The sequence below is a fragment of the Peromyscus californicus genome, unplaced genomic scaffold, assembly GCF_007827085.1.
Source record: "Peromyscus californicus insignis strain IS unplaced genomic scaffold, ASM782708v3 Scaffold_6__1_contigs__length_162567912, whole genome shotgun sequence".
Taxonomy (NCBI): Eukaryota; Metazoa; Chordata; class Mammalia; order Rodentia; family Cricetidae; genus Peromyscus; species Peromyscus californicus.
Window position 1 is genome coordinate 17,470,123 of NW_026294584.1, and position 21,813 is coordinate 17,491,935.

The following is a 21,813-nucleotide window of genomic DNA, read 5'->3' on the forward strand; positions in this document are numbered from 1 at the left end:
AAAACCCAGAGCCAACAAATACATCTGCACCTAGCTTCTACATCTGTGGTCAGGGAACACTGCAGAAGGCAGGGTGGGAAGATTCTAAGAGCCAGAAGATCCGATTCTTAAACTCAACTGTGAAGCAGTCTCGTCTAGAAATAGCTGCATAAGTAGGACCTGAAGAATGGCACTATCAATGGACATGTTACTCTGGGAGGGAGAAATTTGAGAGGGTCCAGCCCCTAGACAAAGAACTACGGTCAACTAACGACTGCCGAGAGAAGAATTAGTCTCTTCCAGAAATAAGCCCCCTTTTGGGGTGTTCAATGTGGAGTGGTTAGCCTGAAAATCATAAACACACAAACAAAAATGACCCTGGGAGGTTGTATTTGTGTACACATGTGTGCATGCACACATATATGCAACAATAGTAATAAGAGAAAAAGAAGCTATCAAGTTAAGAGGTGGGGGAGGGGGAGGAGTTGGAGGGAGGGTACCTAGGAGAAGCTGGAGGGAGAACAGGGAAGAGGAAAAGTAATTCTACTTCAGTTAAAAACATATTTAAAAAAGAAATAGGGAGTAGAGGAAGAATTTACTTAGGATTCTGAAGATAGTTAAGAAATGCCTCACTGAATATAGTGACTGGTTCAGATAGTATACTGGTCATGAAAAGGGAAGAACTTTAAGAAGAGACAGGGAATAACTAATCAGAATTAAGAGAAATAAATGGCATAAGGAAGCATTTAACTGCTCTAAAACAGAAATTAATCTGCCAAGTTTCTGGCTCCTTTAATTAGGAAAGGAAATCCATTCTTTCTTGATCTTAAATATTAAATTTCATCTAATACAAAGGGTTTCTGGGGCAATTAAATGAATTAACAATTAAAAAAAAGAACTTTAGTAAAACCATAGTCTATTACCTTAAGTGCAAACTAATTTACCGTACTTGCCTGCTTTGTGTGCACTATAAAGCTCATTTTATTTTCCATACTATGGATTTGGAAACAAGTCCCAGCATCTCCCAGCTGCCACGTAAAGCAACAATACTTGAGACTGATGAGTAAAGCCTGCAACAGAATTAGAAATTATTACGCTAGAGCAGAGCTAAAAGTAACATTTGGTCAGTCATGGTGGTGCACACCTGTAAATCCCAGTACTTGGGAGGTGGAAGCTGAACATCAGAAATTCAGGGCCATCCTTGGTTAGCAGTCAGTTTGAGACCAGCTAATGAGACCCTGTCTCAAAACACCCGACAAACACACTAAACAAGAAATGTAGCATTTATCTTCGCTTAGGGTTTATAATTATGTAGTCATTAAATGCAATTGTTTTGAATATTATTTTTAAAGTCTCTTTATAGTGCCCACACTAACCTCAGACAATGCAAAGCACAGAACTCAGAAGGCAGACTCCAGGGACACAATGAACAATAACAGTGTTTGTATCAGACTAACAAACATGTTTACAGATGCCCATTCTCAGTGACTCTGCATACAGTAGGACAAGCTTTTACTTCACGCAGCTTAAAAGTAGCTTCTTTAATGTATTCAATATCTTTTATGAATATAGACACAGTACTTTCAAATCTGAAATGTATACATGGGATTAACAGATGATTTCAGCAATTTTATTCCAATGAAAATAAGTACACTGATGTGTTAATATTTATTGTAGACATAAGAAAAACAAACATTAGGAATATATTCTTCATAAATTCAATAGAGCTATTTAAGAAACAATGTTAGGCTAAGCTACTCTTACGCTTTCCTAAAAATGCTATATTTAAGTAGTCATTCAATATACATTTTCTTATTTCTAAATGTTTATTTTGTTGACATGTAGTACTTGAATTTATGCAGTATGACATGATGTTCTCATTAAACTATATATATCATATATAGATTGATTAACATGCCTAACATCTTAAACTTTTATTGTTTCTCTCTGGTAAGTAGAATGAAATTCCCTTCTTCTAGTGTATATACTTCATTTCTAATTACTCCCTCCTATGTATCGCCCTAAGCATACATATATATGAAATGTATATGTATACAAAGTGTTCATACTATCCTTCAAAACATACATACTCAGAAATATTAGCTGCTTATGAATGGCAATTCTTAGAATGTTAACTATAATAAGCTAAAAATATGCCCAAAGATAACAGTTTAGGGTTTGATTTTGTTGTTTTGTTTTGTTTGCTTGTTTTTGATACAGGGCCTTATTATGGAGCTCTGGCTGGCCTGGAGCTCACTATGTAGAACAGAACGGCCTAAAACTCAGAGCGATCCACCTGCCTCTGCCTGCTGGGATTAGAGAGATGTGCCAGCACCACACCTGACAGTTTAGGGTATTTTTAAAGTGGGGTTCTGTAAAGAAAACACAGTATAGTTAGTTTACACGAGTGTACGTTATCTATAAAAGAACTAATAACGTTTGTTTAAAAACCAGCTATCTACACTCATGTTGTAGAATAGAAGTTGATAAGTTGATAGAGCTGTTCAGTATAGACTGGACCAGTGAGAGTACAGTAATACTTTAAGTGAGTAGCCTTGGGCACTTGAATTATTTTAACTAAAGCCAGGAATCAGTCCTTTAATAAGACTTAAACAATAGAAATGAGAAGAAAAGAAAAGAAAAGAAAAAGGAAAAGAAGGAAGGAAGAAAGAAAGGAAGAAAGGGAGGGAGAGAGAAAGAGGGAGGGAGGGAGGGAGGGAAAGAGGGGGGAAGGAAAAGAAAAAGAAAAGAAAATAGGTGCAGGCAGCAATTCTCAATTTTATGGAGATGAGATTTCCAACAAAAGTACAACTGACCACATACAGTAAAATAAAAATCTGCTGGTAGAGGACAACATGCAGTGAGGAAAGGATTCTTAAGACCCCAAATAATAAGAAGAGCAGGGTCCACATGGTCCTCTGATGCAATCAGACTCCTCCAGAAGGAAAAAGCTACCCTCTTTAGGACATAAAACCTACAATTGGCAAGATGCTCAGTAAGGAAACTAAAATCAACCACAGAAGTCATAAAAGAGAGGGTTAGCTGTAAACAGCAAAAAGAAAGCCAGCAGAGCGAGAAAGAGCACAGAGAAGTGCGCAGACATGGGCAACAGTGGTGAAAACCGTGTGTTGTGCAGAACGGTATGTGTGCGCATTCAGTTCAGCCTGGGTGTCCACTGCTACTCAGTAAAGCTGAGGACGGCAACAAAGACAGTGGAACACCGAGGCTAACAGTGCACTTTGTGACAGGACAGCCAGTTCTGATGGACTGCTTTCACTGCCTCAGAGAGAGAGGTCACAGGAGGGAGGTAATTATGTACAAATCAGCGCATTCTAGCTTCTCCAGAGAATCAATCTCCAAAGGAAAACCTATTTGATGACTAAAAAATACAATCACCTTAGAGCTTTCAAAGGTGCCATAAACTTATCAGCAGCTTAGGAGCAAACCATAATTCCTCTTTGGCTCAATCACCTCTTTATATACCTAAGGATAACATTCACACTTATATTTTTATCTATTCACTTATTTTTAAGATTTTAGGGGTGTGTATTTGTGTTAATGTTAATGTAACATTTTATATTTTGAATACTATTCTGGTGTGCGCACACACACACACACACACACACACACACACACACACACACACACACACACACGAGCACGTGCAGTTTCTCACAGAGGCCAGAAGAGGGTATCAGACCCCAGGACCTGTGTGAGCTGCAAATATTCTGGGAACCCATCTCCAATCCTCTGCTCTGTGCTCTTAACAGCTGAGCCATCTCTCTAGTCCTCTACTTAGAAATTGATTATCTTATTCTGAAAAAGAAGTCTGTCAACTAATAACATTGGTATAACCCCTTTGCCTGTTTTCTCATTTATTCAACTACTGCATCAGAATAGTATTGAAAATATACAATATTACATTATATTGTAATTTGTCAATCCATCATCAGAATGCTTTATAAAACATTGGTTGTTGCCGGGCGGTGGTGGCGCACGCCTTTAATCCCAGCACTCGGGAGGCAGAGGCAGGCGGATCTTTGTGAGTTCGAGGCCAGCCTGGTCTCCAAAAAGCGAGTTCCAGGAAAGGCGCAAAGCTACACAGAGAAACCCTGTCTCGAAAAACCAAAAAAAAAAAAAAAACATTGGTTGTTATTCAAAGCTGAAATGCCACCAAAGCCAAGCCTACAGCTCGGAGGAACAGCAGTGTCACAGTTACAACATTATCATCCCATTCTGCTAGGAGGGAATTGTAAACATGGGTACATAATCAGCAGAGGAAATGTATCTTGAAATGGTGAAAACTGTTTTTTTTTCTTTCTTTTCGTATGTATGTACTTGTGCATGCACATGGAGCCCACAAGTCAATGCTGAGTGGCTTCCTCAGTCCCTTCCCACTTTATCTTTTAAAATAGGGTCTGCTCTCGCTGGACCTGAAAGCTCGCTGATGAGACCGTATGGCAGTGAGCTCCAGGGATCCACTCACCTCCACCCACTTGGCAATGGGGTTACAGACGGGCACTGCTGTGCTCAGTTTTTTTCATTTCTTTTAAACAAACTCAGTTCCCAGAAATAGAAAAGTGGCCACAAACCACCTAGCAGTAGCTTACCTGGTGTGAGGAAACCAGTTTTAACGGAAATAAGCAACGGCCCCAAAGCACGCTAGGGACTTCAAGAAATCAAACTCCATGTCCAGCATGAGAATCTATGTTATTGTGCTCTGTGTCTGTAGGTATTCTCTAGACCCTCCCACAAGTAAACAGAATAAAAAATAACGGTTGCCTATAAGGCTGATCACAAGTTCACACGAATGATTATTTATATAAGTTACTATAAAAAGAGGCACCAGGGTTGGTTAAGAATGCTGGTTGTGCTTGCAGAGGACCCAGGTTCTCTGCCCAGCATCCCTGTGGCAGCTCACATCACAACTGTCTGTAATTCTAGTTCAGGGATCCAGCACTCTCGTCTGACCTCTTTGAGCACCAGGCACACATGAGATGCACAGACTCATACACAGGCAAAACACCCATACACATAATATAAAACTCAAAAAAAAAAAAAAGTAGAAGAAACTCCATAATAACACACAAAAACAAGAATAATAAAATTTATGAAATTTCCAAACCAAAACGTCCTTTGGAATATGATCTAATATTGACAAATCTTAATAAATTAGGTAAAATTTTTACCAGATTACTATCATGAATTAGAAAGATGTTCACCCAGCCTAGCTGTGTTGAATATATTAAAAATAACTGTCAAGCTTATCTCTTATATTCTAATCACTTTGATCAGAATAAGGAACAACATTGTGTAAAGAATTTCTGTATTGGGCCTGGAGAGATGGCTTATCAGTTACAGCACTTACATTTCTTACAGAGGACCTGAGTGTGATTCCCAGTACCCACAATGGCGGCTCACAACTGCCTATACTGCCAGCTCCAGGATGATCTGACACCTGTAGCCTCTGGAGTAACTGCACTCACAAGTACAGACCATTATTCTAATGAGTGGTCATATTCCCTTCCACACTACATCTTTTTCCCTGAAGAGCTCCTATAACTAATCTTCATTTTCAATCATTATAAATTCCACTTTTCTTTCTTAAGTCTAGAGTCCTCCTACCCTACCTCCTTCTAATCGGGGTCATTCTATGTAATCAGGATAGGCTAGCCTCAGAGTCATGACCTTCCTACCTTAACCTTCAGATGCTAGGACTATAGATATGTGCCACCATACCCGGGTTAAGTCTTACTTTCCCTCCACGTGAGAGGAAAAAAAAAAAGCTGGCAGCAGCTTATAACTTAGAAGAGGACCCTCACCAGATAGACCTTGACCATGCTGGTGCCCTAATCTCAGACTTCGAGCTTTTAGAATTGTCTAGAAACAAATGCCTATTGTTTATAAGCCTCCAGTCTATGGTAGTTTGTTATAGCAGCCAGAACTAAGACAGATACATAACGAAAAATCTCGCTTCATTTGAGTTTGCAATATCTGGATCCTATCTCTAAAGTTATCAATGGATTTTTTTTTTTAAAGAAATATATCTGAGCCAGATGTAGTGGTGCATGTCTTTAATCCTAGCACTTGGGAGGCTGAAGCAGACAAATCTCTGTGAGCTTAAGGCCTGGTCCAGATAGTGAATTCCAGGACAGCCACAGCTATATAGTGAAGCCCTGTCTCAAAAAACAAAAGCAAAATTCTCATATAAAAATATATATGCAATCTATATTTATGTAAAGATATTCTTCATTCCTATAACTTTTATACCAATATTAGCACATTATCTAAAGTTCAGCACCCTTTTCACAAAAATATAACATATAAATGTGTTGTTCTACCAAAAATACTATTTATTCTATTGTATGGACAAAAGGTATTATAAATGCAAAAATGTATTACAATTAATGTATATAGTGCATATATACGCCATTTCTAGATTCTTCATGGAGGACGGCACTGCTGTTCCAGATAATATAGGCTATGACTACTCAAAAACAGCTGAAGAGCTAACCTTAGTTTCCATGTTGAGGAGATGAAGTCCTTTTATATTCACTCCTACATACACAGGGATGACTTTATGATTGCTTGGGCTTGCCTTTGTAAATATCTGTCCTGTGAAAAAAGCGGCTCCATATGTGGGAATTTCCCAGCAGTTCTGTAGAAACATGCGTTGCAGATGATGCATTTCCTTACTGACACCCTCACTCATACTAAGATTCTGAAAACAAAGTAGAATAAAAAGAGATGTGACCTTTTATAATGCAAACAGGTCAACTAGCAATTTCTAAAATCAATGTTGTCTTCAAACAAGAATGAAGTTAGAGTATATTATCTCAAGTGCATTTTTTCTCTTGTGGCCTTAATATTAAAAATAAGTAAGCTGAGATCCACAGGTGTTGTCTCTGCTAATAGACTATAAGTGCTCTATGGGTAGGGATACTATATTATTTCATTTTTACCTCTAGTCTTCACCATAGTATTTAGCATATATAAAATACTCAATAAAAGCCTTTATATTTCTAGAAATAAATATATCTTTCTGTTTTCAGTTTTAGGCATTGTGAACTACAAAATCCACTTTTAATTCTTGGATTAAGAATTTAATATTTAAACACTGTAACACCAATAGAACTAGCCTACAGTCTTTTCCATTTCTGTGGAACAGCTTACCTTGTACTCATGGAGTATTCGATTGATCCAGTGAGGCGCCTTACTTTTCAGTTTAGTAATAGGTACAATGGATTTCAGATTTTCTTCACTGGAAGCACACATGCCAACATCCTTTAAATAAGTCATCGTTAGTAGCTAAAGTACAATAATCCTTCTGTCACAAATGGCATTAAATAATGGAAATTTTAAGCTATGTTTTAAAACAAAACAATCCACAATCTTAATACAACCAATTCAGAGAAATGTTTCCTTTTCAACAAGCAGAAAATATTTTCAAAAACTGAAAGATCACAGTATAAAAACTTTAGACATGTTAAAATCTATGTTTCTCTCAAGGATTAAACATCAAACTACTTTCTATGGTGGGATTCTTAATTATCTGACTCATACTTTTTTTTTATTAAGTCAAATTTTTAGCCAATTTATTTAAACACAAAGTAAAGAAACATAAAGCAAAACTATAAAGGTAAATTATATCAAATACAGCAACATAAGCTTAAAAATGCTTTACTAACCAAAAAACAACTAATGCTTTATAGTTGATTTTTTCTTTTATTCAATGTTTTATATTATTTAATTCTAAATCAATGTATAAATAGTATGTCTGTTTTGAGGTGGGGTCATACTAAGCAGCTCAGACTGGTCTGATTCATGACCCCCTGATCTCAGCTCACTGATTATGAGTAGGTGCCACAATGCCTGGCTAGCAATGCATAAATACTTTGCAGTAATATTAAAACTGTGTTGGTTAAAGAGACTCTTGAGGATATCATAAACCATGCACTGTATCAAATACTTACTTTAAGAAACCTTGTTTGTGTTTCTTACTCTCATAATTCCCGTAAACTATTTGTAACAGTAGACTTGCCAGTGTTATCAACTTAGCATCAGGAGCTGTATAAAATCCCTTCAGTAAATTATATCTGGCTTCATCAAAGAGAATAAGAATAGCTAGTGGGTCTTCAATCTTAAAAGGAAAAATGTATAATTTGATTAACATACAATTTAAAAAATATATAACTTTTTCTTACCCAATATAATAAACTACAGCTAGATAACTGTATGTATACAAGCTATTACTACTCTAGATAAGGGTTGGCAGGCTTTGTTTCTAAGGATCAAACAATAATATTTTAAGCTTTATGAGTCATATAATCTCTGCTGTAAATACTACATTATAGCACAAAAGCTGCAACTCTTAAATATATATGGAAATTTTATTTTTTTTTTTTTTTGGTTTTTCGAGACAGGGTTTCTCTGTGTAGCTTTGCGCCTTTCCTGGAACTCACTTGGTAGCCCAGGCTGGCCTCGAACTCACAGAGATCCGCCTGGCTCTGCCTCCCGAGTGCTGGGATTAAAGGCGTGCGCCACCACCGCCCGGCTATATGGAAATTTTAATTCCATAAATTTTCATTTGATATATTAAAGTACTGATGTTGTACAAAACTCCCCTCAGCTGCAGGCTGCATGACACAGGTAACAGGCAGAGTGTGGCCATGGGATGTGTGTAATTTGCTAATCTATAAATATGATCACAGTTTATGCAGTTAATAATTCATAGCACAGATTATCTAAATCTTTATATTCATAAAACATTTTTCTGTTATCTACGCTTCATAAAACACAGTAGTGAACCTGAACGACAAGGTGCATCAATCCCTAGAAAAACAAATGGAGCTGAAATAAGCTCCTTTTAAGGTACACACTTTTTAACTTCACACTTACAAATATACTAAAGGAAGAGCACAGTGTTTTCTTACATTTTACACAACTTATCTAACAGGATTAATAAATATTGGCAAAGCTAGTCTATACATATATTTTTACTCAGAAATAATTAACAATTATAGTCTCTGAGTATTTCCAAGACACCAAGTCTTTACGGTACAATTATTTTGATAAAATTTTTTTTTAGTTTATAATACTCCACCTACATAATGGTGTATAAAAAACCACCACAGAAACAGAATTTTCTGTAGAAAAATGATGACAGATTATTATTCTAATTTAAAAGACACCAATAAGAGCCAAATACAAAGTATGAACATTGACCGAGATCCTGCAGGTGAGCGCTTATAAAGAACTTCTGAAACAACTGGGGAAAACTGTTAATTTAAACAGTAGATATTATTATGGGAACTGAATTTTCAGTTAAGATGTCATTGTGGTACATGGTGTGTCCTCAGTCTTGTGCCCTCTTCTGGTCTGCGCAGGCATCAGGTGTATGGATAGTAACAGACACACGTGCAGGCAAAACACCATACACATAACAAACAGATTAAAAGAACAAAGATGAAGTAAATGTGGCGAATGTTAGCTATCAGTGGATCCAACAAATGATCCACAGTGTTAATTATATTACTTTTTAAATTTACCCTTTGTTTTTTAATTTCTTTTTTTTGGTTTTTTCGAGACAGGGTTTCTCTGTGTAGCTTTGCACCTTTCCTGGTACTCGCTTTGGGGACCAGGCTGGCCTCGAACTCACAGAGATGTGCCTGCCTCTGCCTCCCAAGTGCTGGGATTAAAGGCGTGCGCCACCACCGCCCGGCTGTTTTTTAATTTCTTAAACTAAGATGTTAGGGGAAAGGCTGAACAAGTGTTCTCATACTAATGACTGTCTTGGTAGATTTGAAGAGTTTGAGTAGACACTAACAGAGAATTTTCAGTAGTATGCTAAATAAGTTTTAATCAATGACTACTAGTTTCTAGTAAAATCAGGCTATTTCATCCTAAAAGAATGATGCCAACCAATAAATGCAATTCTCTCATTTTTCAGAGTGCAGTTAGGAATTTCTCAATTATATGAATTAAAGGACAAAGATATTTTATCACATGACATTCTGACTTAAGGAAGCCTTGCTTCCTTTTATGAATCTACTTTCCAACCATGAAATGTAATATCTATGCTCCTTTCCTCTCCCAGACAACTTTTTAGAATATTATATAAGTCAGGAAGCTAGACTTACTATACTTAGATTACTTACAGATATAAAAAAATCTAACACATTTTTAAAATTGTGGTCATGTATGTACCATTTTAATCATTTGTAAGTATATAATCTAGTGGCATTAATTATATTTTCAGTATTGTGTTATGTCCTCACCACTATTCCCAAGGACTTTACATCACTTGAGCAGAACCTCTGAAAAAATTGGATGCAGCTCATCAGTAGAGCAAATATTTGGCTGGTAAAAGGACTCGAATCCAATCCCCAGAACCCAATCAAATAAAACACAACAAAACAAAACTCCTGATGCTCCAGCATAAGAGCTTTAGCAGTTTCTAATGAGATTTCTGGTTTTATAAATGTACCTGTTTTAATCAACAAAAATGGAATGATATAGAGTATTTATCCTTTGGTCTTGTTTATTCATTGAGCATGATTGCTTATTCATTTAGCATGTTTTCAAGGCTCACTCATATGTCATACATTGCAAATTAATTTCTTTCAATCACTGAATATTATGTGTATATTTACTGCATTTTTTTGTCCCCTCATTTACTCAACACTTAGGTTGCTTCCAACTTTTAAAGTAATATTGAGTAACATGCAGTGAATAATGTCATTTAAGTGTCATAGAATTACTTCATTGGATGGAAATACATACATAGCCCGGACCTACAATCTGTGTGTTTATGTTCATGAGTGCAGACATGAGCATGAGGTCATGAAACAAGGTGAAGAGTTGGTCTTTGTCTTCTACCTAGTTTGAGACAGGGTCTCCAGTTGTTTGCTAGTGCATACACCAAGCCAGCTGGCCTGTGAACATGCAGGGATTGTCTTTTACATGAGTTTATTTCCCAAGCACATACACAGATTCTGAAAACAACAACTGTCCAGTTTTCCTAAGCAATCATGTTTTATATTCTTGTGGAAGTGTATACAGCTATTCCAGTGTTACCTGTAGAAGCTACTCCTTCTCCATCAGATGGGTTTGTCACTCTTGTCAATAAATCAAGGGGACACAAATGTATTGGTTTGTATCTGGACTTCCATTTCTAATCTTCTGGTCTATATACGTTCATATTTATCCTAATACCACAATATTTTGATTACTACAGCCCTGTAGTATGTTTTGAAGTCATGAAACATGAATACCCCAACTTTACTCTTCTTTCTTCATGATTGTGCTATTTGAATATACATAGTTCCCTTTAAATCACCAAATATGTAGGTCACTTTGCTACACTGTCAACTAAACATAAAATATCTTTGTCATTGAACATGGATAGATATCTTTGTAATTATTTAGATCTTACTAACTTTTCAGCAATGTTTTATATTTTCCTTAAATATAAAATAAAAAAGTTTTTTTTTTTTGTTTTTCGAAACAAGGTTTGTCCGTGTAGTTTTGGTGCCTGTCCTGTAGAACAGGCTGGCCTCGAACTCACAGAGATCCACCTGGCTCTGCCTCCCAAGTGCTGGGATTAAAGATGTGTGCCACTGCCGCCCAGCTCTCTTTACAACTTTTTTTCATATTTATTTATTATGTGCATATGCGGACATCAGAGGACAATATGTAGGAGTCAAGTCTCTCCTTCTACTGTATGGCTTCTGGAGATTGAACTCAAGATACCAGGCTTGGCAGTAAGCACTTATAATCACTGTGCCATCTTGCTAGCATGTATTTTCCATGTATGAATCTTGGACTTGTGTTAAATTTATTTCTGGGCATTTCAATCTTTTATACACTCAGTTAAAGAAACTATTTATTTCCTTATTATTATTGTATTATTGTGTGTGTGTGTGTGTGTGTGTGTGTGTGTGTGTGTGTGTGTGTGTGTGTACAAATGGAGACCAGAATTCAATCTCAGGAAGTGTCTACCTTGTTTATTGAGATAGTCTTCACTAAGACCTGGGGCTTCCTTGTTAGGCTAGGCTGGCTGGCCAGCAAGGGATCCACAATGTTTCTCTTCCCCAGAGTTGGGATATAAGTATGTTCCACCATGCCTGACTTGTTGTGTGGGTCCTGGAGACTGAATTCAGATCCAAGCCCTAACTACAGAGCTACCTTCTTTGTACCTCTGGATGTTCTATGGTTGTTTTTAAGTTTACACAGAAACATAAGTAATTTTTGTGTGTTGAGTTTGTACCCTATAACTTTTCCAATACAATTTACTAATTAGTTTGGGTAGTTATCCTGCGGATTTTTAAGGATTTCCTATACATAAGATCGTATCACTTGCAAATAAGAAGTTTTTGTTTTTCCTTTCTAATTTGGAAAGCTATTTCTTTTTCTTGTCTAACTACTACGTGTAGAATTTCCACAACAGTGCTGAATTGCAGCGGTGAAAGTGTGTATCCTTCCTTGTTCCTGATTTCAGGAGGAATGTTCCAGTCTCCTGAAAGGTGCTAAATTTTCTCAAATGTTTTTCCTGCATCCCACCACAAACTTACTCTATTAATGCAATTCTCACACATGGTCAATAATCAAGACTTTAGTTGTTTATTGTACTTCATAAACATATTTAGCTAATTCAGAGTATATTTATCTGAGAACATCAAAATTCCCTTTGGCTTTATAATATCCAGATAAAATAATTAAAAATGTTTAGCAGGTGTGGACACAGCTGACACTTGCTTAGCCTTGTCTGTTAATATTGTTTTGTACAAATAGTTATGGAGGGCATTGGACTTCTTTTCTTTAACAATATTATGTGATCTAGCAGTTATGTTTAGTTTTTAATTTTTATAGATGCTATTAAGCTACCATACCTAGTTTGCTATAATCTCTCTCTTAAGTTTCTTCTTTGTCAATTTATTCTCATGATGTCTCATTTTCTCTAAATTTACAGTACTGCAATCCAAACTTGCTTGGATAAGATCAATCAAGTCTAAATTCTGTTCTTATGTCAAGAATGGTTGCTTTCTTACTGCTTAGGATAACATTCTTACATCATCTTTGCAAAAATTCCACTATTTACCAGGGTTTTGTAGGTTTTTTTTTCATCCTGTTATTTCTTACACCTTCTTTGAAATTCACAAGACTGATTTCTACTGTGAAAAAATTAATTTCTGTATTAACTATCTCTCTGGTTGCCAATTTTCTGAAGTGTAGCTTCCTTATTTCTTTTTTCAAAGGGGAAAAATGTATTTGTTAAGGTAATGGAAGTAAAAGGCAAACAAAAAAAATACCAACCAGAAGTTTGCACTACAGACCAACTGAAACTCCCACTTCTGATGTGATGTAGAGATTCACAGAAAGAGGAAGTAAATGCTCCTAAACAGGAACAGCACAATTGCTACCTCTACTGCCTACAATGGGATCCTACAGAGTCTGTGCATTCAAATAACTAAACAAGATTTCTAACCAAACCTTTTTCTCGACTTCTAAAGGAAGTCCCACATCTCTTCTTAGGAAAAGCTGTGGTGTTTCTCTTTGTGGATCCAAATTCGTCAGTTCAGCAAGCGTTTCTGGCCAGTCACGAACTTGTTGCAAGGGTTTATGATAAGGCTTGAACTGAAGGCCTGAAAAAGAGCTTTCCTTTTATAAATTATACTATAAAAACAAATCCATTTTATCAATGCATAGAAACCTTCCATTAAACTATAAGCACCTAAGTATTAGGCTGTTTATAGACCTAAATTTAAATCAATGTTTAATAATTATTACTATCCAAACTGTGAATAAGTGCCTGCTTTTAAAAACATAATTATAAGAGTATTTCTTGGGAGACAGGTATGATGGCACAAGACTATAATCCCAGCACTTGGAACGTAGACATAAGAAGATCACAAGCTCAAGGTTATCCTCAGCCAAATAGCAAGTGTGATGCCAGCCTGAGTTATATGAAATCATGTTTCAAAAAACAAAACAAAACTAAAGAATATTTCTTGGGGTTGGGATGTGAAACAGTACTTGCTTATTAGTATTTGGAAGACCTGGTTTGATAAATAGGATTGGAAAAAATTGCAGATAATTTTGTAGGTAATTCTTAACATAAATCAAATGTGTTAATGTATATTAAATTCTTAATTCCATTATAGCTTACTGAATTAAGAATACTCAGTATGATTTGGTGCTAAACATATATTCAAAGATAACCACCACTCATTTAATTAAACTCTTTAAGTATTTACAGTAAATTTGGAAGGAAAAATATATATTGACATTAAGTTGACTTTAAATAGAAAAGTTTGACAGAAAACTAAGATAATCACTTTGAGAGAAACCCTGAAAATAAAGGCAAGTTGTATGAATTCGACATTTAATAGCATTCTACCTAACTGGGTCACCAGAGAGAAAGCTTCTGGTGTCTACTACTTTTAAAATGCTATGGATGAAGCAGGGGAGGGAATCTTCCCCATGTCAGCAGTTTAAACACTAATAATATAAGATGTAATTAAAAGTCAACTTCCAAAAGGAACAACGAGGTTTAAACAGTAAAGCACGTCTCCATCCCAAGTTTTCTTACTAAGGTTTTCTGAACAGATCCAAATAGTGAAATACTGCTGAGTTTCGTGAGAGAGCCGCATCCCTTCCATTATCTGCTGCGCTGTGGTGTTATTACCATGCTTTAGTTCAACAGAACGATACGACCCATCCATTCTGTAAATTCGAACTTTTTCGTACTAGGGGAAAAAAATGAAAAGTTATGTAAGCTATTTAAAAATTACATAGCATGAGCCTGAAGAGATGGCTCAGCAGTCAAGAGTACTTGCTATTCTTGCAGAGGACTGGAGTTCAGTTCCCTGCACCTACCTTGAGAGGTTCACAATCACACAATTCCAGGTTCAGGGAATCCAATGCCATCTTCTGGTCCCTGTGGACACTCACAAACACATGTGCATATACACATGCAGGCACACTCACATACACATTAAAAATAATTACGTATCACAATGCAACAAGGTACTTTATGCTCAACTTCATAACCTTTATGGCATAGATTTCTAATGGGGGAACTATCAAAAATTTGCTTCAAACAAGAACATGTTGACAATAGTTAGAAAACCATTACTTCTATTATTTTCACTTTCTAAATGTTCTTCTGAATGTTCCATGGTCAAATAAAGGAAAATCTTTCATTGTTGTTGGTTTTTAAAATAGTGACTATCAAATTCTTCGAAGAATATAGTTTATAGAGTATTGAATATACAATGTAATACCACTGGAAATATAAACTTGGAATTAAATCTAAGAACCTCATGAGTGTACTAGGTCACAAATCATACTGAAGAAACATGTAGCAGCAATAACTTATGCTAAGAGAAGTTTATAATAGAAGACTTTGAAAGTGCAAGTCATCGATTTTGAGTTAGTTTCCTTCTTCAAGTTCACAAATTCCAAAATAGTTGTAGTAGAATATTTTACGGTGTGATACTTTTGTTTATGTTGCATTTGTTTAACTCTGTGAAGCTGTGTTACTGTGCCTGTCTAAAACACCTGATGGTCTAATAAAGAACTAGCCAATAGCAAGGCAGGAGAAAGGATAGGTGGGGCTGGCAGGCAAGAGAGAATATACAGAGGGAGAAATCTGGAAAGGGAGATGGAGAAGGAGCCAGAGAAGGGGAAGACATCAGGGGCCAGTTACCAGCTACACAGCAATCCACAGATTAAGAGTAAGATTTATAGAAACAAGAGAATGGGAAAAGTCCAGAGGCAAAAGATAGTCAGGATAATTTAAGTAAAGCTGGCTAGAAATAAGCCAAGCTAAGGTGGGGCATTCATAATTAAGACTAAGCCTCCGTCTGTGATTTATTTAGGAGCCGGGTGGCAGGCCCCCCCAAAAAGAGCCAAAAATCAACTAACAACAAGCAGTAGCATTATCAATAGATTTGTACTGTTATAAGAGGCTGCTTATCTCCCAAATAACTTGAAGGTCAATTCATTTTGTATTAAAAATGCCTGATTCATTTGATCACATTCACAATATAAAAGTTAGGCCATAAAATGGCTCAGTGAATAAGAGCACTTGCTGTGAAAGCAAGATCTGCATTTAGGTCCCCAGCAGCCACATAAAAGCCAGGAATGGCTGCCTGTGTCTGTAATCCCAGAGTTGGTGGGAGAGAGGAGTGAAGAGAGGAGGGTCCTGGAAGCTAGACAAAATGGCGGGCTTTAGTTTTAGTGAGAGACCCTGTCTCAAAAAAACAAGTGGAGCAGTAATATAGAAAGAGTCCTAACATTATCCTCTGGTCTCCACACGTGTACAAACAACTACACACATGCACACATGCACTCGCACATGTACACAAAACTATGAAATCATCTATTTCACTTTTATGGGGAGGAAAATGAGTTTCTTAAACACCAACTTGCTGAAGATTATTAATGAATGGTGAATAATGCTGCTGATTACAAATACAAATGTTGCTGGGAGAAAATACACATCAATGAGCAGAATTACTACAATCATACATAACTTAATGTTTTGGTCAATGACAGAATCAAACATATAATGGCATCACATATATAACACTATATGTCATATAGCCTAGGCTATACCATGGGTGTTTACTCCATGATATTTGCACAATACCAAAATGTCTTATGATATGTTTAATTATATCTGCCATATGAGATTATACTATAAGTTAATATTTTTGGTAAAGAGGATTATGGTAGTTTGAGTGTAATTGGCCTCCATAATCTCATAGGGAGTGGCACTATTAGAAGGTATGGCTTTGTTGGAGTGGGTATGGCCTTGTTACTGTTAGGGGTGGGCTTTGAGGTTTTCTATGCTCAGGATACCATTCAGTATCACAGTTGACTTCCTGTTGCCTACAAAAGGTAGAATGCTCAGCTACTACTCCAGCACTGCATACTGACTGCATACTGCCACACTCCCCGTCATGATGATAATGAGCTGATCCTCTGAACTGTGAGCCACCCCCCAATTAAATGTTTTCCTTTTATAAGAGTTGCCATGGTCACTGTGTCTCTTCACAGCAATAAAAACTAAGACAGGGATGAACTTAGGGTCTTTTGCAAACCATCAATTTAAATACAACATTTGGCTCTAACTATTCAGACAATTCTTACTGGTTTGTTAATGGCTTCTTTCAACAATTTTGCAGCTTCTTCCCAGTTATTTTGTTTGTTTTCTTCACAAATATTTAATGGGGATCTTCCTTGTTGATCTGTTATGTGCTAGAATGGAGGAAGCAATGAACAAAAAGATATTAAAAATACATGGTGTTCTGAAGAAATGTTATTCAATTAAAATATTATAAAAAATACTCTGGTTAAGAATTAAGTAAATATTAACCATACTTGGTACATACTATACTAACAAAATTGGAACAGCTAAAAAACTCAAAGCACTAATTAGGATTATGTTTAAAGTTCAGTTATCAATTTAAGAAAGGTTTCCACAGTTTCACTTTCCTTTTTACCAAATGATTGTTGGTACAAATTCTAGAAAATGAGTAAATGGTTTTCTTTCTTGAAGACATGTTGAGGGAAATAAAATATGGAATGAATTTTATATAGTTTCTGGAGATGGATATATGTAATGACAATATATAACAATACAAATATGCTATGAACTTTGAATGCTATGAACTTTGCATCTAAGTGGTTAAAATAATACATTTTATATGAGTATTTTATCATAAAAACAATTCAAAACTTATGATTAAAAGCACAGTTAACACATACATTACACTCTATAAAGTAAAATTTGTTGTTTTTAGTTGACTTGTTTATTATACAATTAAACATTTTTGTATCATTACTTGTTAGGTGCTGAATATTAAAATCTGAAAACAGAAAAGAACTTACTCTGTCAATGTCTGGGTGGGTTAGGAGGATCTGTACTATTTCTGCATGTCCCCCTCCAGCAGCAAAATGAAGAGGTGAGCTGAGCTGGCCATTTAACAGGTTTGGATTACACTTTCCTTTCTCTAATAATATGCGAGTGGCCTCAACTTTCCCATACCTATAAAAAAATAAAATGTACCTAAAAACCCATCTGAAATGCTTAAAAATTCAAACTTTACAAGATATTTGAAGGAAATCTAGAGAACAAATGATTAAGGACCTAAGTGTCTAGAATGTTTAATGTATTACTGTGGCTCAATTTCAATTTCTGACCAACTAAGAGAAATATATTCTCAAAACAAGAGAAAAAAGATGGCATAATCATCCCATAGAAAGTACAAAGTTAGAAATCAGAAGACAGAATCTTTAGTTCAAAATTGAGTCAGGGGGCTGGAGAGATGACTCAGTGGTTAAGAGCACTGGCTGCTCTTCCAGAGGTCCTGAGTTCAAATCCCAGCAACCACATGGTGGCTCACAACCATCTATAACGGGATCTGATCCCTCTTCTGTCATGCAGACGTACATGCAACTTACATAAAAATACATGAGTAAACAAAATTGAGTCAGAAGTTGTAGCTCACTGGCATACATATACATCAAGAAGCCCAGAGTTCAGTTGCCGGCACCATGGAAAACAACCAAACCAAATAACAGCATGAAAAGCAACTTAGAATCAGAAATGAAGTCATTAAAAAAAAAAAAAAAAAAAAAAAAAAAGCTTATACTGAGTAAGTTACAGAATGCTGTAAATTTTAAGTAAACAGTTTAAGATAGCAACCAGTAAGATTAGGACACTTTATAGTGTTTTTAAAAAATCATTTTATTTTATGCATATGGATGTTTAGCCTGCATATATGTCTGTGACTCATTGGCATGCAATGCCCTTGGACCTCCTAGAACTGGAATTACAGGTGGTCCTAAGTCATGTGGGCACTGTGAATGGAACCCGGTTCCTCCTCTGGCAGCAGCCAGTGCTCTTAACTACAGAGCCACCTCTCTGGCACTTCAAATTTTTAAAGATCAAAATAGTATACTCTTTAAAAATTATTGGAAAAGAGAAAAGATAAAACTCTAGTCCAAGGCAATTTTACAAAGTATTTTGAAAAGAAACAATCTGAATTGGATTTTAAATAGGACATAACTTAAAGGTGAAAAAAGCAGAGTATTTTAGGTTTGGGAAGAAGGAGTAAGCAGGACAAGGTCTCGAGTCCAAAGGAGAGTCAAAGCAGTGCCAGATAGACTGAGTCCAGACCAGAGACATGCCTAAGGCTGGTCTGAAGAAAGGCAGACAGGTACCTGCTGTTTGGAAATAAGGGGTAGTAGGGAAGAAGGGAAGGGAATGTGGTTTTTGCTGTAGTACACTGGGGGATACAGCATATTAAACGTGGTCTGATTCGCCTTCAACTTTTGCTCTCTCCTCCTTCACAGCCCCTATCACACTCGGAGAGTTTATCACACTCTGAACTGGCCACTTGTATCCTAGCCTTTCCTCCCTCATATCACTTCACACTGTGTTTTTTACTATTTTTAATGTTCTTTCCTTTCCCCCATTTTGTTCAGGTTAAACTCTATTATTATTATTCTGAAGTAAATACACTGTACCTTCCTAATACAGTTTTGCATTTTATTTTTGTTTCTCTTAAGAATTTATCTCATTTTGCACATTTTCATCTTCCTTTATGTGCTTCTGTTCTCTGTCAGCTTGGGAGTCCCTTAGGATGGTGTTAGTGAATTTTTTAAAGTGCTTTAAGCTCCTAAGAGAAAGGATTAAACTGTTTAGTAGCAACTCAAAGTGCATTAACAGTACTGAGGAAGGAGGCAAGGTCTGAGAATAAGTGAAACCATCTAACTGAGCATAACTGTTGATAAGTCTGGAAGAATATATAATCCTTGACAAAGAACTTAGAGAAAGATACTGATCCTACAACACTGAGCTCAATTTAGAAAAATACCCTTTCAGGAAAAGACAAGAAAGAGAGTGTGAGAGGGAGGAGAACAGTTCAAACTGTAACAAAAATAACTAATACAAACATGAGTTTTGTATGCCATGGAGAACAGTTCAAACTGTAACAAAAATAACTGATACAAACATGAGTTTTGTATGCCATTTACATTTTTCTTATTCAGTGATTTAATATAGTTTCCACAACAAATGATGAGTTAGGTAGAGGTGATTGTATCAGATTAGAAAAGTGGCATTTGAATCAGTTATGTAATTTATCCACAATCTCTTGACTACGAGCCAGTGAGAATCTGGCTTTCTGAATTCGATGGGACAGAATACAGAACAGAGGCCAACGACAACATCAACGTAATAGTCAATAGTAATAACGATAATGTAACCCCTTCAACTCCAATTTGCTGAGAACAAAGGAATAGGATGGAGTCTTCTAGAAGCTTCCTGACATGTTTTGAAACAGACTGAAGGAAGAACTGGAAGGGGAAGGAGAAATGAGATGACATCTGTTAGCTAGATAGACTAGAGATCTGTGATACTATAAAACAATGCCTTTACATTTTATTTTAGAAAATATGGTATTTTTTCACAAAACCATGTTGTTTTATACATACTATGTTTTTTTGGTATTAATTAGAACATTTTCACTTTTATTTCTAAAGTATTAAATATTACTATATTAATTCCACATAACCAAAGGTTCTTTGGGATCCTATAACTTCAAAAGAAAAAAGTGGTTCTCAAACCAAAAAATTTAAGAATACTTGATCTTAGCAAAATTTTAAGGATGAGCTCCAAAGGGGTAATCATATAGTTTGATCTTATAAAGATAGGACCAGGAATGGCGGTGTCTGTCTGTAACCCCAGCACTTAGCAGGCAGAGGCAGTAGGATCAAGAGTTCAAGGCCAACCTAGGTTAAAAAAAAAAGACAGGACCAAACCTGAAATAGCCTATGTCCCTTCATAATCCTGTCATCAGTCAGTGACTAAGAATACATTTCAAAATAAAGTAAGCTTTTTATTCTTTTTCTTTTGAGACAGGATCTCAGTCTAGAGCCCTGGCTGGTATATAGACAAGGCTGGGCTCAGACTTATAGTGATCCTCCTGCCTCTGCTTCCCAATTGCTTGGGTTACAAGAATGTACCAACCAGTCTGAACTATAACCATTCTCTCTTCAGATTCACAGTAATCCAATAATGATCATTATTTTCAATTGACAGAAAATTTTATCAAAGGAGAAATTTTTCATTCTGTATTCTACTACTAATAAATTATAACTAAGAATACTAAAAATTAGTAAGTTTTAGGTTCAGACATCGTGATTTGTGCATTTTAACAATTTTTTCCTCTTTCTCTTTCCCCCTCACCCCTTCCCTTCCTTTTTGACATATTAAGCATATGTCCTGCAACTGAGCTATCTTTCTACCTCAGTCATATTTATTAATCAAAGCCAACATTTACTCAACACTTACTATGTACTCTCAATTGCTTTATTTGCATTTTCTATTTTATCTTAGGGAAAATACCATTTTAAACTCCACCTTGTAAGTACATAAGCAGGCTATTAGGATGTTAAGCAACTTAATAAGGACCTAACCATTGCTACTGAAACCTCGGAATATCCCCAAACACATTAAATGTCACACTATACTTTTGCTTTTATGAAGTAGGCAATACAAAGTTTCCCTTTTCCTTTACTAGAGAATAAAATAACCTCTGCTGCAAAATGGAAAGCACACTCAAATCTGTAAGTCGGGGATTCCTAAATTAACGTTCACTGATGCTATCATTCCCAATTCTTCAGTGAATTTTGAGGATTGAAGTGTAATCTACATCTTCTTTTTAGCTCTAAGTATTGTTTCTACTACCAGTATTTATTAGTTACGTGAGGGAAAATCTATGAGATCAGCTAAAGATTACTTAGGGTAGCTTCCTAAAT

The 21,813-nt window shown here is 36.1% G+C and overlaps 1 protein-coding gene across 3 annotated transcripts in view; it reads right to left on the reverse strand.

Annotated features, from left to right (window-relative positions):
* The window catches only part of Krit1 (KRIT1 ankyrin repeat containing), a 37,926-nt gene that overhangs the window by 4,300 nt on the left and 11,813 nt on the right, over positions 1–21,813 (reverse strand). For all 3 annotated transcript variants that reach the window (XM_052719909.1, XM_052719908.1, XM_052719910.1), the window contains exons 9-16: positions 17,878–18,034; positions 17,137–17,244; positions 14,570–14,726; positions 13,471–13,622; positions 7,953–8,119; positions 7,153–7,240; positions 6,494–6,700; positions 933–1,049 (exon numbers count right to left, since the gene is read on the reverse strand). In XM_052719909.1, coding sequence (XP_052575869.1) covers positions 933–1,049; positions 6,494–6,700; positions 7,153–7,240; positions 7,953–8,119; positions 13,471–13,622; positions 14,570–14,726; positions 17,137–17,244; positions 17,878–18,034 — 1,153 coding nt within the window. The remainder of the gene's footprint in view (positions 1–932; positions 1,050–6,493; positions 6,701–7,152; positions 7,241–7,952; positions 8,120–13,470; positions 13,623–14,569; positions 14,727–17,136; positions 17,245–17,877; positions 18,035–21,813) is intronic.